At 44.9% G+C, this 25,014-nt stretch overlaps 1 protein-coding gene across 1 annotated transcript; it reads left to right on the forward strand.

Moving 5' to 3' along the window:
- The first annotated feature begins 15,110 nt into the window (after positions 1-15,110).
- LOC143786206 (odorant receptor 131-2-like) lies at positions 15,111-16,489 on the forward strand. Its single transcript, XM_077275494.1, has one exon. It carries the CDS (start codon positions 15,548-15,550, stop codon positions 16,487-16,489), a length of 942 nt encoding a protein of 313 aa, XP_077131609.1. The 5' UTR covers positions 15,111-15,547.
- The last annotated feature ends 8,525 nt before the right edge of the window (positions 16,490-25,014 follow it).

Below are 25,014 nucleotides of genomic sequence, written 5' to 3' on the forward strand. Positions count from 1 at the left end.
TAGCTGAACTGGAACTTGAGGCAGGTGAATGCAACAGAATGCTACTAGCACATTGTTGGCCGGCATATGACTAACAGCCAAGCAGCCTTAAATAGGAAACTCCCCTAGAGGGTGGCGACAGGTAATCAGAGATGGAGGAAGGCACATAAGAGACACTACCATAACAGACCACCGGGGGAGCCCACAAACCGAATACACAACAGTACCCCCCCCTTAAGGAGGGGGCACCGAACCCTCACCAGAACCACCAGGGCGATCTGGATGAGCACTATAAAATGCACGAACCAAATCGGGAGCATAAACATCGGATGCTGTCACCCAAGAATTATCCTCCTGGCCATAACCTTTCCACTTAACCAGATACTGAAGTTTCCGTCTGGAAACACGGGAGTCCAAGATCTTTTCCACCACATACTCCAATTCACCCTCAACCAACACAGGAGCAGGTGGATCAGCAGAAGGAACAACCGGCACCTCATACCTCCGCAATAATGACCGATGGAAAACATTATGGATATTAAAAGATGCTGGGAGGTCCAAACGAAAGGACACAGGATTAAGAACCTCCAGAATCCTATAAGGGCCGATAAACCGAGGCTTAAACTTAGGAGACGAGACCTTCATAGGAACAAATCGAGAAGACAGCCACACCAGGTCCCCAACACAAAGACGAGGACCAATACGCCGATGACGATTAGTGAACTGTTGAGTCTTCTCCTGGGACAACTTCAGATTGTCCACAACCTGTCCCCAAATCCGATGCATCCTATCAACCACAGCATCCACTCCAGGACAATCTGAAGGCTCCAATTGACCGGACGAAAACCGAGGGTGAAACCCTGAATTACAAAAAAATGGAGAAACCAAAGTGGCAGAACTGGCCCGATTGTTAAGGGCAAACTCTGCCAACGGCAAAAAGTCAAGCCAATCATCCTGATCAGCGGACACAAAACACCTCAAGTAAGTCTCCAAGGTCTGATTAGTACGCTCAGTCTGGCCATTAGTCTGAGGATGGAATGCAGACGAAAAAGACAAATCGATACCCATCCTGGCACAGAACGTCCGCCAAAATCTAGACACAAACTGAGTACCCCTGTCAGACACTATATTCTCAGGAATACCATGCAAACGCACCACATTCTGAAAAAATAGAGGAACCAACTCAGAGGAGGAGGGCAATTTGGGTAAAGGTACCAAATGAACCATCTTGGAAAAACGGTCACAAATCACCCAGATGACAGACATCCTACGAGAAACCGGAAGGTCAGAAATAAAGTCCATAGAGATGTGCGTCCAAGGCCTCTTAGGAATAGGCAAGGGCAACAACAACCCACTGGCCCTAGAACAGCAGGGCTTGGCCCGAGCACAAACATCACAAGACTGCACAAACATGCGCACATCTCGAGACAAAGAAGGCCACCAGAAGGACCTAGACACCAAATCCCTGGTGCCAAAAATTCCAGGATGACCTGTCAACGCGGAAGAATGAACCTCCGAGATAACTCTACTGGTCCAATCATCAGGGACAAACAGTCTACCAGGCGGACAGCGATCAGGCCTATCACCTGAAACTCCTGCAAAGAACGCCGCAGGTCTGGGGAGACAGCTGACAATATCACCCCATCCTTCAGGATGCCGGTAGGTTCGGAATCACCAGGCAAGTCAGGCTCAAAACTCCTAGAGAGGGCATCCGCCTTCACATTCTTGGACCCAGGCAGATATGACACCACAAAGTTAAATCGGGAGAAAAACAACGACCAGCGCGCCTGTCTAGGATTCAGACGCCTGGCCGACTCAAGATAAATAAGATTCTTGTGGTCAGTGAGGACCACCACCTGGTGTCTAGCACCCTCAAGCCAATGACGCCACTCCTCAAACGCCCACTTCATGGCCAGAAGTTCCCGATTTCCCACATCATAATTTCGCTCAGCGGGCGAAAACTTTCGGGAGAAAAACGCACATGGTCTCATTACTGAGCAGTCAGGATCTTTCTGCGACAAAACTGCACCTGCTCCGATCTCCGAAGCATCCACCTCAACCTGGAACGGAAGTAACACATCAGGTTGGCGCAACACAGGAGCGGAAGAAAAGCGGCGCTTAAGCTCTTGAAAGGCCTCCACAGCCGCAGAGGACCAATTAGCAACATCAGCACCCTTTTTGGTCAAATCAGTCAAAGTTTTAGCAATGGCAGAAAAACCCGCTATAAATCGGCGATAGAAATGAGCAAAACCCAAGAACTTCTGCAGACTCTTCAAAGAAGTAGGTTGCATCCAATCACAAATAGCCTGGACCTTGACAGGGTCCATCTCCATAGATGAAGGGGAAAAAATATATCCCAAAAAGGAAATTCTCTGAACTCCAAAACTACACTTTGAGCCCTTTACAAAAAGAGAATTAGCTCGCAAAACCTGAAAAACTCTCCTGACCTGTTGAACGTGAGATTCCCAGTCCTCCGAAAAAACAAGAATATCATCCAAATACACAATCATAAACTTATCCAGATATTCACGGAAAATATCGTGCATAAAGGACTGAAAAACGGAAGGGGCATTTGCGAGACCGAAAGGCATTACCAAATACTCAAAATGGCCTTCAGGCGTATTAAATGCGGTCTTCCACTCATCCCCCTGCTTAATCCGCACCAAATTATACGCACCACGTAGATCGATCTTAGTGAACCACTTAGCCCCCTTTATGCGAGCAAACAGATCAGTCAGTAAAGGTAACGGGTACTGGTATTTAACTGTAATCTTATTCAAAAGTCGATAGTCGATACAAGGTCTCAATGAACCATCCTTTTTACCTACAAAGAAAAACCCTGCCCCTAGTGGAGACAACGAGGGGCGAATATGACCCTTTTCCAAAGATTCTCTGATATACTCCCGCATAGCAGTATGTTCGGGCACAGACAAATTAAACAAGCGACCCTTAGGAAACTTACTACCGGGGATCAATTCAATAGCGCAGTCACACTCTCTGTGAGGAGGGAGAGAATCAACTTTAGGCTCTTGAAAGACATCATAAAAATCTGACAGAAATGCTGGGATCTCAGAGGGAGTAGATGAAGAAATAGGAACCAAAGGTGCATCCCCATGAATACCCCGACATCCCCAGCTCAACACAGACATAGATTTCCAGTCCAAGACGGGATTATGAATCTGTAACCATGGTAATCCAAGCACTAAGACATCATGTAGGTTAAATAATACAAGGAAACGAATAATCTCCTGATGGTCTGGGGTAAGACGCATAGTCACTTGTGTCCAATATTGTGGTTTATTGCTAGCCAAAGGTGTAGAATCAATACCCTTCAGGGGAATAGAAACTTCCAACGGCTCCAAATCAAACCCACAACGCTTGGCAAAGGACCAATCCATGAGACTCAGAGCGGCGCCAGAATCCACATAAGCATTCACAGTAACAGATGATAAGGTACAAATCAATGTCACGGACAAAAGAAATTTTGACTGCAAGGTACCTGTAGAAAAAGATTTATCAACCTCTTTATCAACCTTTTTTATACGTTTAGAGCATGCTGATATAACATGAGCTGGATCTCCACAGTAGAAGCACAATCCATTTTTGCGCCTGTAATTTTGACGTTCGCCTCTAGACAAAACACGATCGCATTGCATAGGCTCTAATGCCTTTTCAGAGGTCACCGCCAAATGGTGCACAGGTCTTTGCTCAGAAGACACCGCCATATGGTGCACAGGTTTTTGCTCAGAAGATACCGCCATATGGTGCACAGATTTTTCCTCAGAAGACCCCGCCATATGGTGCACAGATTTGCGCTCCCGCAAACGCCGATCAATCTGGATAGCCAATTTCATGGCATCATTCAGACCTGTAGGCACAGGGAACCCCACCATGACATCCTTCACGGCATCAGAGAGACCTTCTCTGAAATTAGCTGCTAAAGCGCACTCATTCCATCTAGTAAGCACCGACCATTTACGGAATTTCTGGCAGTATATCTCAGCTTCATCTTGCCCTTGGGAAAGAGCTATCAAGGCTTTCTCAGCCAAAATCTCCAAATTAGGCTCTTCATAAAGCAACCCCAAAGCCTGAAAAAACGCATCTACATTTAACAACGCAGGATCCCCTGGCGATAATGCAAATGCCCAACTTTGTGGGTCGCCGCGCAGTAGAGAGATAACAATTTTAACTTGTTGAGTATGATCACCAGCAGAGTGAGATCTCAGAGACAAAAACAATTTACAATTTTCTCTGAAACTCAAAAACCGGGATCTGTCTCCGGTAAAGTATTCAGGCAGAGGAATCTTAGGTTCAGACATTGGAGCACGTATAACAAAATCTTGTAAGTTCTGTACTTTTGTCGCAAGGTTATTCAAACCTGCAACTAAACTCTGTGGATCCATGTTTCAAATGGGTGTAACCCAAGCATTCAGAGGTTAAGAGGAGAGGAAAAAAAAAAAAAAGGCTGAAGACTGCAGTTTAAGCAAGGAATACAAATGAGCAAACTAAGGTGCACTTTCAAACACAGAAAAAAAAAACACCTTTTCTCCTCCTTCCTGCTTTAGTGCATATTTTAACACATAGATTTTTTACTGGCCGGCCAAACTGTTATGGTTACCCCAATGACCAGGGGAATAAAAATACAAAACGGACTAGCTCTCGGGTGATGGAAACTAAGGTCGACCGTGACCTGAACCTGACCCAACACTTACAGTAGCCGGGGGATGTACCTACGATGCCCTAGACACCACGCGCCAGCCGGAGATCTAACTACCCCTATAAGAGGAATATACAGGCCTGCCTTACCTCCAGTGAGGAACCCCAAAAGATGATAGTAGGCCCCCACAGATATTGACGGTGAGTTCAGAGGAAATGACATACGTAGGATGAACAGCAGATTTAGCACAGTGAGGTCCGCTTACTAGATAGCAGAAGGACAGGAAAGTGTTACTTCACGGTCAACCTAAAAACACTATTCAAAAACACCATCCAGAAATTACTTTAAACTCCAGTGACAACTCATGCCACTGGAGTAGTAATTTTCTGTCCACAAGAGCTTCCAGCACTGAAGAGTCACATTGCAGATAGCTGGACAAAAATAGCAAAAACAAGAAACAAAATTCAACTTAGCTGAACTGGAACTTGAGGCAGGTGAATGCAACAGAATGCTACTAGCACATTGTTGGCCGGCATATGACTAACAGCCAAGCAGCCTTAAATAGGAAACTCCCCTAGAGGGTGGCGACAGGTAATCAGAGATGGAGGAAGGCACATAAGAGACACTACCATAACAGACCACCGAGGGGAGCCCACAAACCGAATACACAACAGGGGACATTATAAGAGGGGCTGTCTATGGGGACATTATAAGAGGGGCTGCCTATGGGGACATAAGGAGCTGGCTATGGGGACATTATAAGAGGGGCTGTCTATGGGGACATTATAAGAGGGGCTGTCTATGGGGACATTATAAGAGGGGCTGTCTATGGGGACATTATAAGAGGGGCTGTCTATGGGGAAATTATAAGAGGGGCTGTCTATGGGGAAATTATAAGAGGGGCTGTCTATGGGGACATTATAAGAGGGGCTGTCTATGGGGAAATTATAAGAGGGGCTGCCCATGGGGACATTATAAGAGGGGCTGCCTATGGGGACATAAGGAGCTGGCTATGGGGACATTATAGGAGGGGCTGTCTAAGAGGACATTATAAGAGGGGCTGTCTATGGGGACATTATAAGAGGGGCTGTCTATGGGGACATTATAAGAGGGGCTGCCTATGGGGACATTATAAGAGGGGCTGTCTATGGGGACATTATAAGAGGGGCTGTCTATGGGGACATTATAAGAGGGGCTGTCTATGGGGACATTATAAGAGGGGCTGCCTATGGGGACATAAGGAGCTGGCTAAGGGGACATTTCCAGTTGGGGCTAGCTATGGGGATATAAGGGGCTGTCTATGGGGACATTATAAGAGGGGCTAGCTATGGGGACATTATAAGAGGGGCTGTCTATGGGGACATTATAAGAGGGGCTGTCTATGGGGACATTATAAGAGGGGCTGTCTATGGGGACATAAGGAGCTGGCTAAGGGGACATTTCCAGTTGGGGCTGGCTACGGGGATATAAGGGGCTGTCTATGGGGACTGTCATGATCTCTGCAGGCAGAGATCATAGCAAGCCTATAGAGGGACAAGCTCTCGGAAGATGGAACTATACTGACCATGAACTAAGCCTGCCGCGCAACTAGAAATAGCCAGGTAGCATTTCCTATTTATCGCTAGATGCCCAGCTCTGGCCTAAGACCTAAATAGCTAGCAGAGGGAAATATAAGACCTGGCTCACCTCTAGAGAAATATTCCAAAGAAGACAGTAGCCCCCCACATATAATGACGGTGAGTTCAGATGAAACAACAAACGCAGCAGGAAAATAGTCTTAGCAAATTTGAGGTCCGCTTACTAGATAGCAGAAGACAGATAGTATACTTTCATGGTCAGCAGAAAAACACTAACAAAACACCATCCAGAGATTACCTTAAACTCTGGCATTAACTCATAACGCCAGAGTAGCAATCCCTGATCAACGAGAGCTTTCCAGACACAGTAACAAAACTTCAGCTGTGAACTGGAACAAATAGGCAAAACAAAACATGGACAAAAGTCCAACTTATCTAGTAGTTGTCTAGAAGCAGGAACAAGCACTGAGAGGCATCAGATAACATTGTTGACCGGCAAGAAACCACCAGAGAAATGAGCTTAAATAGCGACACCCACTACTGATGGAACCAGGTGAAACAGGAAAGAGGATGACAAGTCCAATTCCACAAGCGGCCACCGGGGGAGCCCAGAATCCAAATTCACAACAGTACCCCCCCCTCAAGGAGGGGGCACCGAACCCTCACCAGATCCACCAGGGCGACCAGGATGAGCCCTATGGAAGGCACGAACAAGATCAGAAGCATGAACATCAGATGCATTGACCACCAGATCCCTGGTACCAAAAATTCCGGGATGACCTGCCAATGCAGAAGAATGTACCTCAGAGATGACTCTACTGGTCCAATCATCCGGAACAAACAGTCTATCAGGCGGACAACGATCCGGTCTATCCGCCTGAAACTCTTGCAAGGACCGTCGCAGATCAGGAGAAACTGCCGACAAAATCACTCCCTCCCTAAGGATACCTGTGGGTTCAGAATTACCAGGAGAGTCCGGGTCAAAACTCCTAGAAAGGGCATCTGCCTTAACATTCTTAGAACCCGGTAGGTATGACACCACAAAATTAAAGCGAGAAAAAAATAAAGACCAGCGCGCCTGTCTAGGATTCAGGCGCCTGGCAGTCTCAAGATAAATCAAATTTTTGTGGTCAGTCAATACCACCACCTGATGCCTAGCCCCCTCGAGCCAATGGCGCCACTCCTCAAACGCCCACTTCATGGCCAAAAGCTCCCGATTCCCAACATCATAATTCCGCTCTGCGGGCGAAAATTTGCGAGAAAAGAAGGCACAAGGCCTAATGACGGAGCTGTCGGAACCTTTCTGCGACAACACTGCCCCAGCTCCGATCTCCGAAGCGTCAACCTCAACCTGAAAAGGCAGATTCACATCAGGCTGACGCAACACAGGGGCAGAGGCAAAACGGTGCTTAAGCTCCTGAAAGGCCTCCACAGCATGAGGGGACCAATTAGCAACATCAGCGCCTTGTCTGGTCAAATCAGTCAGTGGTTTAACGACATCCGAAAAACCAGCAATAAATCGGCGGTAAAAGTTGGCAAAGCCCAAAAATCTCTGAAGACCCTTAAGAGAGGAGGGCTGAGTCCAGTCACAAATAGCTTGCACCTTGACGGGATCCATCTCAATGGAAGAGGGAGAAAAAATATACCCCAAAAAGGAAATTTTCTGGACCCCAAAAACGCACTTAGACCCCTTCACACATAAAGAATTAGACCGCAGAACCTGAAAAACTCTCCTGACCTGCTGGACATGAGAGTCCCAGTCATCAGAAAAAATCAGAATATCATCCAGATATATTATCATAAATTTATCCAGAAAATCGCGGAAAATATCGTGCATAAAAGACTGGAAAACTGAAGGGGCATTAGAAAGACCAAAAGGCATGACCAAATACTCAAAGTGGCCCTCGGGCGTATTAAATGCGGTCTTCCACTCATCCCCCTGCCTGATCCGCACCAAATTATACGCCCCACGAAGATCAATTTTAGAGAACCACTTAGCCCCCTCTATACGAGCAAACAAATCAGTAAGCAATGGCAATGGGTATTGATACTTAACAGTGATCTTATTCAGAAGCCGATAATCAATACATGGTCTCAAAGAGCCGTCTTTTTTTGAGACAAAGAAAAACCCAGCTCCCAAGGGAGAAGAAGATGGACGAATATGTCCCTTTTCCAAAGACTCCTTTATATATTCCCGCATAGCAGCATGTTCCGGCACAGACAGATTAAACAAACGACCCTTTGGATATTTACAACCCGGTATCAAATCTATGGCACAATCGCACTCACGGTGCGGAGGTAACGACCCAAGCTTGGGTTCGTCAAAGACGTCTTGATAATCAGAGAGGAACTCAGGGACTTCAGAGGGAATGGACGAAGAAATAGAAACCAAAGGTAAGTCCCCATGAATACCCTTACATCCCCAGCTCAACACAGACATTGCTCTCCAGTCCAAGACTGGATTGTGAAACTGCAACCATGGCAATCCCAGTACCAAATCGTCATGTAAATTATACAGCACCAGGAAACGAATAATCTCCTGGTGATCCGGATTGATACGCATGATTACTTGTGTCCAGTATTGTGGTTTATTATTAGCCAATGGGGTGGAGTCAATCCCCTTCAGAGGAATAAGAGTCTCCAAAGGCTCTAAATCAAAACCACAACGATTGGCAAAGGACCAATCCATAAGACTCAGAGCGGCGCCAGAGTCAACATAGGCGTCCGTGGCAATGGATGACAAAGAGCAAATCAGGGTTACAGACAAAATAAACTTAGACTGAATGGTGCCAATGGAAACAGACTTATCAAGCTTCTTTGTACGCCTAGAGCATGCTGATATAACATGAGTAGAATCCCCACAATAGAAACACAATCCATTCTTCCGTCTAAAATTCTGTCGCTCGCTCCTGGACAGAATTCTATCACACTGCATACTTTCTGGCGTCTTTTCCATAGACACCGCCAGATGGTGCACCGGTTTGCGCTCCCGCAGACGCCTATCAATCTGAATAGCCATTGTCATGGACTCATTCAGACCTGCAGGCACAGGGAACCCCACCATAACATCCTTAACGGCATCAGAGAGACCTTCTCTGAAAGTTGCCGCCAAGGCGCACTCATTCCACTGAGTAAGCACAGACCATTTACGGAATTTTTGGCAGTAAACTTCAGCTTCGTCTTGCCCCTGAGATAGTGCCATCAAAGTTTTTTCTGCCTGAAGTTCCAAATGAGGTTCCTCATAAAGCAAGCCCAAGGCCAGAAAAAACGCATCCACATCGCGCAACGCAGGATCCCCTGCTGGCAATGAGAAGGCCCAATCTTGAGGGTCACCCCTGAGCAAGGAAATCACAATCCTAACCTGCTGAGCAGGGTCTCCAGCTGAACGAGACTTCAGGGAAAAATAAAGCTTACAATTATTTCGGAAATTCTGGAAGCTAGCTCTATTCCCTGTGAAGAACTCCGGCAAAGGAATTCTCGGCTCAGATACCGGAGCATGTACCACAAAATCTTGTAAATTTTGTACTTTCGTGATGAGATTATTCAAACCCGCAGTTACACTCTGAAGATCCATTATTGTCAGGTGCACACAGAGCCATACAGAGATTAGGAGGAGAGAGAGAAAAAAGACTGCAGCAAGGCAGACTGGAGGAAAAAAAAAAAAAAAAAAATTCCAGCAGACTTCTTATAACTCTCCTTTCTCAACCTGGGTCTTTAACACTTTATTGGCCGGTCAAACTGTCATGATCTCTGCAGGCAGAGATCATAGCAAGCCTATAGAGGGACAAGCTCTCGGAAGATGGAACTATACTGACCATGAACTAAGCCTGCCGCGCAACTAGAAATAGCCAGGTAGCATTTCCTATTTATCGCTAGATGCCCAGCTCTGGCCTAAGACCTAAATAGCTAGCAGAGGGAAATATAAGACCTGGCTCACCTCTAGAGAAATATTCCAAAGAAGACAGTAGCCCCCCACATATAATGACGGTGAGTTCAGATGAAACAACAAACGCAGCAGGAAAATAGTCTTAGCAAATTTGAGGTCCGCTTACTAGATAGCAGAAGACAGATAGTATACTTTCATGGTCAGCAGAAAAACACTAACAAAACACCATCCAGAGATTACCTTAAACTCTGGCATTAACTCATAACGCCAGAGTAGCAATCCCTGATCAACGAGAGCTTTCCAGACACAGTAACAAAACTTCAGCTGTGAACTGGAACAAATAGGCAAAACAAAACATGGACAAAAGTCCAACTTATCTAGTAGTTGTCTAGAAGCAGGAACAAGCACTGAGAGGCATCAGATAACATTGTTGACCGGCAAGAAACCACCAGAGAAATGAGCTTAAATAGCGACACCCACTACTGATGGAACCAGGTGAAACAGGAAAGAGGATGACAAGTCCAATTCCACAAGCGGCCACCGGGGGAGCCCAGAATCCAAATTCACAACAGGGGACATTATAAGAGGGGCTAGCTATGGGGACAAAAGGAGCTGTCTATGATGATACTATAAGATGGGCTGCCTATGGGAAGTTCACCTTCCAACAAGACAATGACCCTAAGCACACAGCAAAAATAACAAAGGAGTGGCTTCAGAACAACTCTGTGACCATTCCTGATCGGCCCAGCCAGAGCCCTGACCTAAACCCAATGGAGAATCTCTGGAGAGACCTGAAAATGGCGTCTACCAACGTTCACCATCCAACCTGACAGAACTGGAGAGGATCTGCAAGGAAGAATGGCTGAGGATCCCCAAATCCAGGGGGGAAAAACTTGTTGCATCATTCCCAAGAAGACTCCTGGCTGTACTGGTGCAAAATGAGCTTCTACTCAATACTGAGCAAAGGGGCTGAAGACTTATGGCCATGGGAGATTTCAGTTTTTTCTTTTTCAATAAATTTGCTAAAATTTCTACATTACTGTTATCTTTTCAGTCAAGATGGGGTGCAGAGTGATCATTAATGAGAAAAAAAATAACTTTTTTGAATTGACCAAATGGCTACAATGACACACAGAGGGCATGAATACTTTCCTCACCCACTGATTATACCTATGGCTATACTCCATTTCTGTGTTAGTCTGTGTTGTTGTATACAAGTGACTGGTTCTCACAAACTCTTTTGAAGAAGCAATAAGAAATGGGCAACATTAACGACTGTATACGTAGTGGTCAGCTAATGAAACTTAGTGCAGCAGATGAAGCGCATCATGTTACTTCCCTAATAAATGGGAAGATGCACAGCAGCGCCATCAACTCAGAACCGGCCACAACCAGTGGGAACCAGCTACACTTGTCTACTGTTTGGAGAAGTCTGGCCAGAAGTGGCGTTCATGGAAGAATTGTGGCCAAACGTTAAAAAAAGTGACAAAAAGAAGTGATGGAGGTGATTGCGGTCACCAGATACTGATGATGGAGGGAACGGGCGGTCAGCAAATATTGATTTTATTTAGATTTCTCTTTGCATTTTGTTAATTGATAAACTATTCACACTTCTATTTTTTAAAGAATTCTAATTTTGCAGCATTTTTTTCAAACATGTCTAATAGGTTTGCGCAGTACTGTATATATAGAAGTCACACTTGGCAAACGTTCTAGCTCATAATTATAGGTATCAGGTCAATGACTGAATCACAAGGGTATAATGATTGCAGTTCAGGTCCCACTGGGCTTGATGTTGTGCAGTGTGATTACCCGGGTGGGAAGAGATTTGGAGCGGCCCTCAGAGCAGGGAGGGTATATATATATATGTGTATATGTATATATGTGTATATAGACTTGAGTCATGGGATGTGACTGCTGATCTGAGATGTGGTGAGTGTGAAGAGGCGGCACAGACATTTTGTATCCACTATAACAAGATAAACAAGAATCATTCTACAAAAGAAAAACTTTTATTTTGCCTTTTTGGTTGTGAATTGTTAAATGTATTTACCAAAGCCCCTTATTGGGGAACGTCTGACAACTATTTAAAGTGTATCGCCAGCTTAAAGGGGGTGTTCACCTTTGGGGACATGACTTTTTTTTTAACTTAAATGCATGTAATTAGGGCTAAAAATATATTTTTTTGCAATTGGGCTTCTGTAAACATTTTGCACCTTTTACTTTTTGCAGCCTCTGGTTGCATTGTCTATTGCAATGTGTTAACTGAGAATTCGTCGGTCAGCTCGCTATGACAATCTGATGGAGGACTTTGCATCTTTATTTGATTAGTCTTCTTCTATGGCTCGTTTCATCCGATTTGTAACCGTAAACCACATCAAAGTTAGAAGTGCAGGGACACAAAGAGTCTGTAACAGCCAAAAGGTGCAACGTGTTTATGGAAACCCAATTGCAAAAATGATTGTTATCCGCAAATCCATGCATTTAATAAAAAAAATGTCCCAAAAGGCAGATGACCCTAAACACTGGTGAAGACACAATGTGGACGGAAAGTTTTAGTTTGTATTTTTTCCTTATCAGGGAAACATTGAAAAAGTTTTGATTTTTTTTCAGTTGTGAAACTTTTTTGTTGTTGTTGGAAGCGGATATAAATGTGCGTGAAGGTTTCACAAATGTGATTGTTCATCATATGAAGGTAAGACTGTGTTTTCTTTTTTTTTTTTCAGGAAACCAATTTATATAAAAATATTCAGTTGAAAAAAGAGCAATGCAAAATTCTCCAGCTCTGATACATGAGACAATTATCCGGTGGACAGGTTATTTTTTTTAACTCATCCTGTTGATTAGATGGCTGCCCTAACACCTGTCCTGTCTGCATACTTTATTTTATTCCAGTAGAACATTTCTTAAAGGGATTCTCCATCACTTATCCATTCCACCCAAATGGGTGATGTATGGGACAGTTGCAGGGAGAACCATGCGATGTACAGATACACAGCTCATCTCTTTTAATTCATAGGACATCTCTCTGCATACAGCAAAAAGTCTCCACATTTAGGCAGAAGAGAGAGGAAATCCCTTTAACAAAGCACATAGGTCCTCATCTGTGATACTAGAGACAGCAGAAATACAGGGAACAATGTGAAACTGTGCTCCTGACAAACTGCAAGTCTGACGTTTTTAAATTTTGGAATGGAAAAAGGAAGGAACAAAAATAATAAAACAGAACAGAATGACAATGTTTGGTTTCAGCAGCCTCTATGTATCACTGAAGAATAATAAAGCAGATAGAATAGAATGACAGTGTTTGGTTTCAGCAGCCTCTATGTATCACTACAGAATAATAAAACACATAGAACAGAATGATAATGTTTGGTTTCAGCAGCCTCTATGTATAACTGCAGAATAATAAAACAGAACAGAATAATAATGTTTGCTTTCAGCAGCCTCTATGTATCACTGCAGAATAGTAAAATAGAACAGAATGACAATGTTTGGTTTCAGCAGCCTCTATGTATCACTGAAGAATAATAAAGCAGATAGAATAGATTGACAGTGTTTGGTTTCAGCAGCCTCTATGTATCACTACAGAATAATAAAACACATAGAACAGAATGATAATGTTTGGTTTCAGCAGCCTCTATGTATAACTGCAGAATAATAAAACAGAACAGAATAATAATGTTTGCTTTCAGCTGTCTCTATGTATCACTGCAGAATAGTAAAATAGAACAGAATGACAATGTTTGGTTTCAGCAGCCTCTATGTATCACTGCAGAATAATAAAATAGAACAGAATGGCAATGTTTGTTATTAGCAGCCTTTATGTATCACTGTAGAATTATAAAACAGATATAACAGAATGATAATGTTTGGTTTCAGCAGCCTCTATGTATCACTGCAGAATAATAAAAGTGATAGAAGAGAACGACAATGGTTTCAGCAGCCTCTATGTATCACTGCAGAATGAGTTGCCATTCATATCAGTCTTTGAGCGTGTCCAGCATCGTGCTCAGTACCCTTCATCTTTCTTCTTTGTCTTTGAGATGAGTAGTTTAAATATTATTACTGATCCATTAAAAAATAACTTGTATTAATTTGTTCGTTTCTCATAACTCAATAGTACACATGAAAATAAGTAATTTTGTAATTTATCTTTTCAGAGAAATCTGCTTCTTTCTCCTCCTGAACTGATCTTTCAATCTCAGTACAAGGGTAAAAGCTGTAAAATGTATATTCCGTGAAGACAGATGTGCACAATACTGAGATACTGTAGCTGTTGACAGTTGCTGCCTATAAGATTCTAGAGGAGAGGAGAGAAGGGAAGAGCTGGAGGAGACCCTGACATTCTGCTGCAAGTTCTCCTGAAATGACAGTTACACTTTAAATCTATGTTTTAAAAAAATAAATACAGTTTAAAAAGTAACTGTCATTTCAGGAGAACTTGCGATTGGACAAGAGAGTTGCTGCCTTTAAGATTCTATGGAGCGATAGGGGGAGGAAATGGAGGAGTTAGAGGAGACACTGACATTCTGCTGCAAGTTCTCCTGAAATGACAGTTACACTTTAAATCTACGTTTAAAAAAAAGGAAAAAAAAATTGAAATGTAACTGTTGTTTCAGGAGAGATTGGACATGACATTTGCTGCCTCTAAGATTCTATGGAAGGGAAGGGGATGAGGAGAAGGGAGGAGCTAGAGGAGACACTGACATTCTGCTCCTAGTTCTCCTAAAAGTTGAAATGTAACTTGTTTCAGGAGAACTTGCAGTAAAATGTCAGCGTCTCCTCCCCCTCCCCTCTACGTAGAATCTTTTAAGAACCAATGGTCATCTACTAACACAGTAATGTGAACGTCTGTCTTTCCTAAGTACAGATTTTACCCCTGAATTGTCAGCAAAAGATCAGTCCTGGAGGAGAAAGAAGCAGAGTTCTCTGATAAGATAATTTACAAGGTTGCATATTTGCATGTGTACTATCGATTTATGAAATAAAAGTTAAAGCAATGCTGACTCTTTACATATAATAGTTGCGTTCCTCCACATCAGGTCTCCAAAAGTCTTCTCAACTGGACTCTTCACTTTTTACAGTCTGCTGTGTGCATCCATCAGTAAAGTTAGGAATAATCAGCACAAGTGAAGAAGGCTCCAACCAGGGGAGACAGCAGAACCATATAGGGTGCACGAACACTACAATAACTCATCACTATGCTTTTGAGGTGGTAGTGGCCCTCATACCTTTTGGGCCCCTGTGTGGCTGAACAGGTTGCACCAATGGTATGTCCGTCTTTGTTTCCCTCCATAAACTCTTCTTCATACTTATGCCCAACACAGAACACCTTGTCCTTGAATTATTTATAGAATTGTTTTACACTATGAATGCTTTTGATTTTTCCAAACTTTTTGTATTGTTTTTTTTTTTTCATTTTATTTCTTTTTTTCTGAATTTCAGATGAATTTCACAAGTAGTCAAGCAAATTCAACCAAAGTGTCTTCCCAGCTGAGTATGAACCTAGAGGTCCTGAGAACAAGTGGTTTTATCCCGACGTTCCTCTGCTTCTTTTTCTTCTTGTATTTCATAGCTGTGATGTTGAGCATCTTCCTCAAGAGTCCGAGTGCTCGGGAAAGTGCCCGCTATGTCCTGTTTGCCCACATGCTTATTAATGACACTGTGTATCTCGCTCTTGGAATTTTTCTCTTTGCGTTTTACTTTTATCCAATCACTTTTCCCGTCCCCTTCTGTTACATTCTCGTCATCATGTCTTCGACGACTCTGAAGGTCACGCCATTCAACCTGGCAGCCTTGTCCTTGGAGCGCTACATAGCCATATGCTACCCGCTAAGACACGGAGAGTTCTGCACAGTGCACAGGTGCGGTATCGCTATTTTGGTCATGTGGACCATAGTCCTGATTCCCCATATTGTGGACGTCATTATTCTCATCTTTTCAGTTGAGAGAGCCTATTTCCTACTTTATTTAAAATGTGGCCGAATAAATCTCGGATTCACCCCGGCACAGGAAATTATTCGAGTTTTTTCAAATGCTTTTACTTTTTCCCTGGCTGGTCTAATCATTATATTCACCTATGCCAAGATCATGATGGTGGCTGTGAAGATGAACTCCGGTAAAGCCTCAGCCTCCAAAGCTGGGAAAACCATCATACTCCACGCGTTTCAGCTCCTGCTGTGCATGACGTCTCTTACCTACAGAATTGTGGAAATGCAGTTCTTAGATAATATAGTACTGCTGGCCGTCATCAATTTTTGCTTTTTCATGTGTCTTCCAAGGCTTATTAGTCCTTTGATATACGGTATAAGGGATGAGCTTTTCTCTAGTAACATGAAAAAATATTTTTTGTGCAACAGGCTGAAGATGTCTTTTAGAAAGTCTTAAAACTAAAAGGCAATATTGATTATAAAGTGGAGATTGTGGTGATTTTTCCATAGTCAAATAAAGGATTTCTACCAAAAACTCCCTTAAATGTGGTTTGCAAGATGTTGATGGCTCCTTGTTGGAGTCTTTCTTCTGATCGAGCACGTTCTGATCTACAGGAAGGCCAAAATCCAGCCAGTACACAGAAGTGGTCCTTTTAATGGATAAATTCAGTACAGACTTTAAGGGGGTGAATAGTTATGCACACTGATGTTTTCAGCTGTTTTGTCCTATTTGTTTGCTTCACAAGAAAAAGAGAACCAAGGTTTACTGCTGTAGGCATGCTTCATAGTTACATAGGTTGAAAAACGACATCGGTCCATCAAGTCCATCAAGTTCTCCCTTTCTCCAGCAATTGTTCATTTTGTCACTAAATTATCTATACCTTGCAATGTTATGTGTATTGAGGATATTGTCCAGCCCTTGCATAAAAGCTGTTATAGTGTCGGCCATTACTACCGCTTGTGGTCGGCATTCCACAGTCTGACTGATCTACAGTAAAGAACCCTTTCCTATTTATCTTCCTTCCACCCGTAATGAGTGCCCCTTGGTCCTTACTGCGGTCCTTGGAAGGAATAAGTCATGCATCGTCCTCTGTACAGACCACACATATATTTATACATGTAAATGTCATCCCCTCTGAGGTGTCTTTTTTACTAAGCTAAACAAGTTCAACTTTTCCAACCTTTCATCCTATGAGCGGCCTCCATCCTTGTAATAATCTAGTTGACACCTTTGAACTGACTCTAACTTCTGAATCTCCTTTTTAAAATGTGGAGCCCAAAACTGGATCCCATATTCTAGATGTTGCCTCACCAGTTATTTGTAAAAGGGTAATAATACATTGGGATTGTGGGATTTTATCTCTCTTTTTATACATATAGTACTAATATCTTGTTTGCTTTTGCGGCTGCTGTCTGTCATTGAGTGCTGCTGCTCAGCTTACTTGTAACCAGAATCCCCCGTCCTTCTCCTGTTCTGTAGTCCGAAATTGTTCGGAAAACGATCACAAAACATAAATTCGGCACGAATATGGCACATTCAGTTTTGTGATTGGAAACACGGTAACATTTGGTAAAAGTACAGGAAAATATTTGCGTTGACACAAAAGTATTTTCACCACTTTTGCACCGATAATGGTGTTGTATCATGAGTGTTTGGCACGTGTTTGATGAGGGAGGGGGGTTGCAGAGCTCAGAGGCGCGGCATTCTTGTAAATAGTTGTTTGTTTTTTCTCCTAACTTTATGTGTGCACTTTGTGGCTAGCCAATCATGGCGCAGGAACATCCACAATGTCCAGACACAACGGCTTGTGTCATAGGCTGCTGAAATCACATGTCCTTCTCTATATAAATAGCGGACATCTTGTTTTAGCGCCATTTTTACACTGTAACAGCGCAGAGAGGCTGCTCCTGACGCTGGCACTATAAGCAGCAAGATTGTAGCTAGTTAGCTAGGCGGTTCTATATCAGTCACATAGTGTAGCTAGATGGTGTCCGGTGTGGCTGTTAAATTTACCTTCCAGCATTTTTATTTTTTATTGTCATTACTGAGGTCCACAGACAAAGCCAGCAGGGAACATGTCCTACAAGTGTGTTGTGCACTGCTTCTAGTGTGCTCCATGCACGAGTATAGCATTCTAATAAATGTTATTTCACTAGCTAAATGTGATACAGCCCGCTGTATCCCACCTTGTCATTTAGTGCTGTGGTGATATGAAACTGTCTGCAGACCTAAGGCACATTAAAAAAAAAATTACAATTTTTCTGTTGCAAAAAGCCCACTGTATCACACTTTGTTGTTGGGTAGTAAATTAAGCTGTCTGCAGATTTCATGCAGATAACCAAAAATGTTTTTCTGTTGCTAAACGTCATACAGTAGGGGACCTGACTTTCAAATAGTTTGTAGCATCTAGTGTGTTATAGATACCTGATCCAGAGACCACCAAAAAATTCTTGTGTTCCTAACGTCATACAGTACAGGACATCTGACTTTCAAATTCTTTGTAGCATATCTTCATTGTCATACAGGCCTCATCCACACTCAAACAATTCTTTCTTCTGTGAGTAACACGATACATCACGCCTTATATCACCTTGTAATTTACTGTCACTGAAATTCAGCTGTTTGCAGAGGTGGTGCAGAGTTTAAAATCTATTTTTCATGACTTGGAAAAAGCGAGGCTGTTGTTGAAGGGGAATTAGGCTTGGTGTTCAAGATGTATGTGGGGTAGATGGTAAGATTAGTGAAAACACTAGTGAACCAACGTCACGTCCTGTGCAAAGACATCTGACAACTTCTGTTACAGGACGGGCTACTCCACTACCTTTCTTTGGCAGATGCACAGTGGTACGCCTTGTTGATGAGGCCCTGAAAGACCATGTGCTGGAGTAGATAGCAATCGCAGCTTCAAGTGGCCTTTTCTCCTCATCCTCCACCTCAACATCACACCCAGTACAGTCCACAGAGGTGGCACCCAAATTCCCTTGCTCCCCTCTGTGTCCCAGCTCTCCAACTGTACAACTGACTGTACAGAACCACAGACGGTGGTCTGAAGAGCTTTTTCACACATTCTATGCCATGGTCATCAGAAATGTACTCAAAAGCTTCACAGAGTCAAGAGGAGGAAATCTGCACAACTTTTTTTTTTAGCTTGGATCCTGGGCAGGACGAAGTAGGGTCTGAACGCTATCCTGATCCTCATCATCAGATGTTAACCCCTGGGGGGAGATGATCCTGATGAGACTCAGATATCTGAGGCTCCTGAGGACTGTACTTTGCTGTCAGGGTAGGAAGAGTAGGAGGGCAAATCCTAGGGTGAGGAATGTGATAACAGAAAGGATGATGATGATGAGGTGTTAGATCCCGTTGGTGTGAACATAGAGGCACACAGCTGAGTAGGTCATCTGAGGAGGAAGATGAGGAGGTTATGTTGCGCCATATGTCACAGACACGTAGTGATGCAGCCACAACGAGCAATGCATCCTCAGCCACAACTGTTTCTGTGACCAGCAGTGTCCACGGGTCTGCAGCTCACAGGGGTGGCAAAGATTGTCTAGCCTGGGACTTTTTTGACACTGCAAAGGATGAGCCAACTCACGTAATCTGCCAGCTTTGCAAAAAAAATAACTGAGTAGAGGTAAAAAGTGCAATATAATTTGACTAGTACATGTATGAACTTTCACATGCGCAATCTACATGTGTTACTGTGGGAATCCCACTGCGCAAAAATGCAGATGAGCAGACCTCAACAACCATCAGCCACCCCATCAATCGCATCTGCTGCTTCTTCCTCCTGCTCTGTTACTGTGCCAACTATTGAGATGCAGGTCTTCGACCGCAGAACCTCGGGTTCTTTACCCTCTCCAGTCATGCTGACTGAAAGGCCGCCTTCAGCTGTAACGGAAGCAGACATACCTGCTGTTTTTGACCGATCTCAGAGAATGAGCACACCACTAGTTTCTCAATCCACAGTAACATCTCCTTCTGCACCTCTCTCATAGTCCAGCAGCTTGTCTGGTTCACAATACTCCACCCCGTCTCAGCAGTGCAGCCAGCCCATGGTTCCCAGTTGTGGTCACGTAAAATATTGTTTCCTCCTATACATGACAAAGCTAGGAGGTTGAACTCCACCATCTCCAGTCTGTTGGCCACAGAAATGCTGCCTTTTTTCCTTGCAGATACAGACGGTTTTCGAAAGCTGATGGCCGTCGCAGTCCCCCAGTACCAATTGCCCAGTCGCCATTACTTTTCTAAGAAAGCTGTGTGTGTACTACACCAGCATGTTGCCGACAACGTCACACCTTCCTTGACTAAATCTATGTCTGCCATGGGTGTCCATCTGTTGGATTGGGAGTAGTAGAAGACCTGTCGGTCCCTATTATACTAATTCTACTGTGGTGAAATTGATGCCACTTTTGTGGTGTTTGCCAATAATTTTTGGAAATGTGAACACTCCTGGTTGTGTCTCCTTCATGCGTGTTGCCTGTAGCAGTAGGCCTCCGAGACCGTCAGGCCTCCACTTCCTTGGACTCAACTACCCCTGTTACTGTCCTTAGATTTTTCTGACAATGGCAGTCTACAAAACTGATATTTGTGCCACCTGAGTGTGGCTCAGCATGAAAGCAGGTAGAGGTGTTCCATTTGGTATCAGGCTCCCAGCACAGGAGGTCTACACCGATCCCTCACCCACCTCATCTTACTGTGACGTTCAATTGAAAGCTGTAAATGCTGTCCCAGACCCCAATACCTCATGCCTGGCTGATTGCTGCAGAGCCATCCTACGATCTGTGCTGTGGGTGAATTGAGGCCACTTTCCTGGTGTCTGTCCCTCATGTGATGTGTGTTGGCAGCATTTGGGGCCGTTATGAGGTGTTGATTTGTTGTGCGTTTGTTCTTTCTTCCCATTGTCATGAATGGCGTTCGGCTATGTTGGGCGAATATTCTACTAATTAATCAGTGAATATTGCAAATTCAGCGATCGTAATCCGAACTAAACACTGAAATATTTGCTCATCTGTAGTCCCGAGTATCCTCCCATCTAATGTAGTTGCAGCCATAGGATTACTCTGTCCTGGGTGCATTACTCTTCATTTATCTACATTAAACATTGTTTGCCAATCAGACGTCTTATCCAGATCGTTCTGTAATATTGTAACGTCAAGGTCAGATTTTAGTATCTTACATAGATGGTGTTGTCAGCAAAGAATAGACTGACACTTTACTATCAATCTCATCCACTATTCTTTAGTATCTTTACATGAACTGATGAAATCCCTAAAAAACCAAGTGAAATTCCAGGTTGTAAGATATATAAGACATGCCCAGGTTATACCAGCTGTACATAGAAAATTATGTACAGGAGATACCCAGGTTATACCAGCTGTACAAATATTATTATATACAGGAGATTCCCAGGCTAAACCGGCTGTATATATATAATTATATACAGAAGATGCCCAGGTTATACCAGCTGTGCATATATAATTATATACAGGAGATGCCCAGTGTTACGGAACCACTCAGCACCCAGAATATGTGTGCAGTTATATGTATGTATAATAGGTTCCATGTGAGATGCATCAGCCCACAGGCTGCGCCCCTGGGCAGAGGGGACAAGATATCCCCCTTCTGTCCTCCCCCACCTTTGTAATTCCCACAGTAAATATCGGCAGTCTCCGGCCCCCTGCGGCTATTGTAATGTATGCCTGCCGCTTTTCTATTGGCCTGCCCACTGTATCTGTGTGATATATTCTGTGTCCTGTGAATAAAGTGTTGTCAGACTGGAAATACTTGGAGAAGCAGTGAACTTTTATATGCGCCCATGTAATCAAGGAATTCCAGCCAGCGTCCTTCATTCAGACTCCAGCAAAAGCACAGTGGACCTCCTGAAACACGGGGTGGTACTGAAAGAGGTACCCCAGCTCAGTAGACCCCGTTACACTGGTGGCAGACAGCGGGATATGATACCCCTTCTACAGGAGGAAAGGAATGAATGGAAAACAACTACCAGAAGTTAAAGAGGACTACATTAAAAGATCTGGTGGAAGCCCGAGGGTTAATCACCAGCAACAAGACAAAAGCGGATTTGATAGCAGCCATCATGGAACACGACAGTGCAGCGCCCCCCAATGTGAACGTGGAGGAGACTGAATTCCAGAGGGAGGTAAAGAACAGACTGGCGTTCTATGGCCCAAACTCTGCAGTAGAGATCATACGAGAGGTGATGGCTGATGTGCGTACTGATCTGAAGGAAAAGATGGCCGAGCGGACCAGGATAGAGCTAGCCAAGATGGAGATGGCAGAGCGGACCAAAGTGGAGCTGGCCAAGATGGAGATGGCAGAGCGGAGAGAGGAGAGTCAGGGAGCAGGGGGAGCTCTGGCCTCCGACCAGGTACCTTCAACAGTAAGCCACAAAAAGATCCAGTATAATGCCTTCCGACAGTTGGGGGAGGCAGAGGAAGACATTGATGGCTTTCTGCAGGACTTTGAGCGGCAGGGTGCCCTTCATCAAATGAAGCCGGAGGAATGGGTTCAGATTCTGGCCAGCAAGCTGACAGGCTGGGCAGCGGACACCTATCGCACGGTACCTGATGAGGACTGTATGGACTATGAGCAGATCAAAGAAGTGATCTTGGCCCGGTATGCGCTGACACCAGAGGCATACCGCCAAAAGTTCCGCGGACTTATAAAATGAGTAATCGATACCCACGCTGAATGGGCCTGTAAATTATGGCGGTCACAGCTACAGTGGGTACAAGGGAGCCAAGCAACCACTAAGGAGGATGTCCTCCAGCTCGTCTTGTTAGAACGATTCTTTAATGGACTAACCCCTGAGACACAGGAATGGCTTCGCGACAGGCGGCTAACGACTCTTGAGGAAGCCGCTCGTCTGGCCGATGAACATCATGATGCCAGGAGGCCTCAGTTGTCCGGATCAAAGATGGTCACTAGGGGTCCGCCCACGGACCTGGAGGGCCCCAAACCACCGAAGATTGTAAGGGGACCAGCTAGAAACCCGGCCTACCACAGTTCCCCTGGGGCGTGATGCCACACCTGCCGTCAGCTGGGCCACCTGCAAAGACAATGTCCCAACCGGACTCAGTATACCCAGTGGCCAAAGGTGGGAACAGCTACCTTCAGCCGGGCCGCTGTACACTGCTACCAAGGCGAAGCTGACCCAACATTGGGGGCTACGACTAACCAAGGGGTGGAAGAGATGGAGGAAGTGCTGAGTGAAGTGGACCCCGTGCAGGCAGCCCGGGCAGGTAATCAACAACAGCATCGACAGATCGTGTGGGTTAATGGGAAACGTACGCAGGGACTAAGAGATTCAGGGGCAACTTTGACCCTTGTGAAGCCTCATCTCATTCGGGACCAAGAGAAGATGGACCGGACAGTGGCAGTCTGTGTAGCAGGGGGAGCCATACATCGACTGCCCACTGCTAGGATTCACCTGAACTGGGGAGTCGGGGATGGCCTTGTTGAGGTCGGCTTGATGGAGGATTTTCCTGCAGACGTCTTGCTGGGAAATGACTTGGGGCCCATGTTGTGTGCCTTCTTGGTTGCCCCTCTGGCTGAGACATATCCTGTGACCACCCGGAGACAAGCTCAAGCTGCGGAGGCGGAATCACACTCAGAAGAGGCTCAGGTAAGACATCCCAGCCCTACACGTATTCCCATAGCCAGGCACATTTCTTGGGCCACACCAGATGAATTTAAGAGGGAGTTACTTGAGGATCCTTCATTGGAGGGATATCGTGGGAAGGCACAAGAGGGGAGAGGGGTACTGGAAGGGGAACAGTTTATATGGAAGCAGGGACTCCTCTACCGGATCACAGAGCAGCACCACACAGGGACAAGCCCCACTATAAAACGACAGCTGGTAGTTCCCAAGAAGTATAGGCAGGAGTTACTGCGAATCTCTCATGACATACCCTTGGCCGGGCACTTCGGCGTCAGTCGCACCAGGCATCATCTGACACAAAACTTATTTTGGCCGGGGGTAACCTATGATGTTCGTCACTACTACCAGACCTGTGACAATTGCCAGTGCATTGGCAAGAGGGGAGATCGATGCAAGGCCAAATTACGCCCCCTCCCCATTGTGGAGGAACCATTTAGCCGAGTAGCAGTCGATCTGATAGGGCCATTAGCCAAACCCAGTCCGTCAGAAAAGGTATATATTGACAGTGGTAGATTATGCCACACGGTATCCAGAGGTGGTTGCGTTACCTAACATACTGGCAGAGACGGTGGCGGCTGCCCTGCTCCAGGTTTTCTCACAGGTTGGATTTCCCCGGGAGATTATCTCGGACAAGGGTACCCAGTTTACAGCAGAGGTGACCAACCAACTGTGGAAGCTGTGCGGCGTAAAGTCCATTAGAAGTGCCCCGTACCACCTGCAAACCAATGAGTTGTGTGAACGCTTTAACGGGACGTTAAAACAACTCATTGGGACTTTTACCAGGACCTACAGGGACTGGGAGAAATTCTTGCCTCACCTCCTGTTTGCCTATCGGGAGATGCCCCAAGAATCCACGGGGTTCTCCCCGTTCGAACTGGTATATGGGAGACGGGTAAGGGGACCCCTAGACTTAGTGCTAGAACACTGGGAAGGGGAGGGCCTCATAGAAGGGGTACCTATTGTACCCTATGTGCTGGAATTCTGGGACCACCTACAGGAGCTGACCCAGGCTGTACATGGGAACATGCAGGTGGCCCAGTGGCGCCAGCGTGTATGGTACGATCGGAGGGCCAGAGAGCGCACCTTGGAAATAGGACAGAAGGTCCTGGTGTTAGAGCCCACCAGGCAGAACAAGTTCCAAGCTGCATGGCAGGGGCCCTACCAGGTAGTGGGGAAAATAGCCGACACAACCTGTAATGTCACCGATTGTGATGACCCCAGGGTTATCCGCATGTTCCACGTGAATATGCTGAAGCCCTACCGGGAGCGCCCTGAAGAGGTAGTGGCCATCTGTGCACCT

The sequence above is a fragment of the Ranitomeya variabilis genome, chromosome 7, assembly GCF_051348905.1.
Source record: "Ranitomeya variabilis isolate aRanVar5 chromosome 7, aRanVar5.hap1, whole genome shotgun sequence".
Classification (NCBI taxonomy): domain Eukaryota; kingdom Metazoa; phylum Chordata; class Amphibia; order Anura; family Dendrobatidae; genus Ranitomeya; species Ranitomeya variabilis.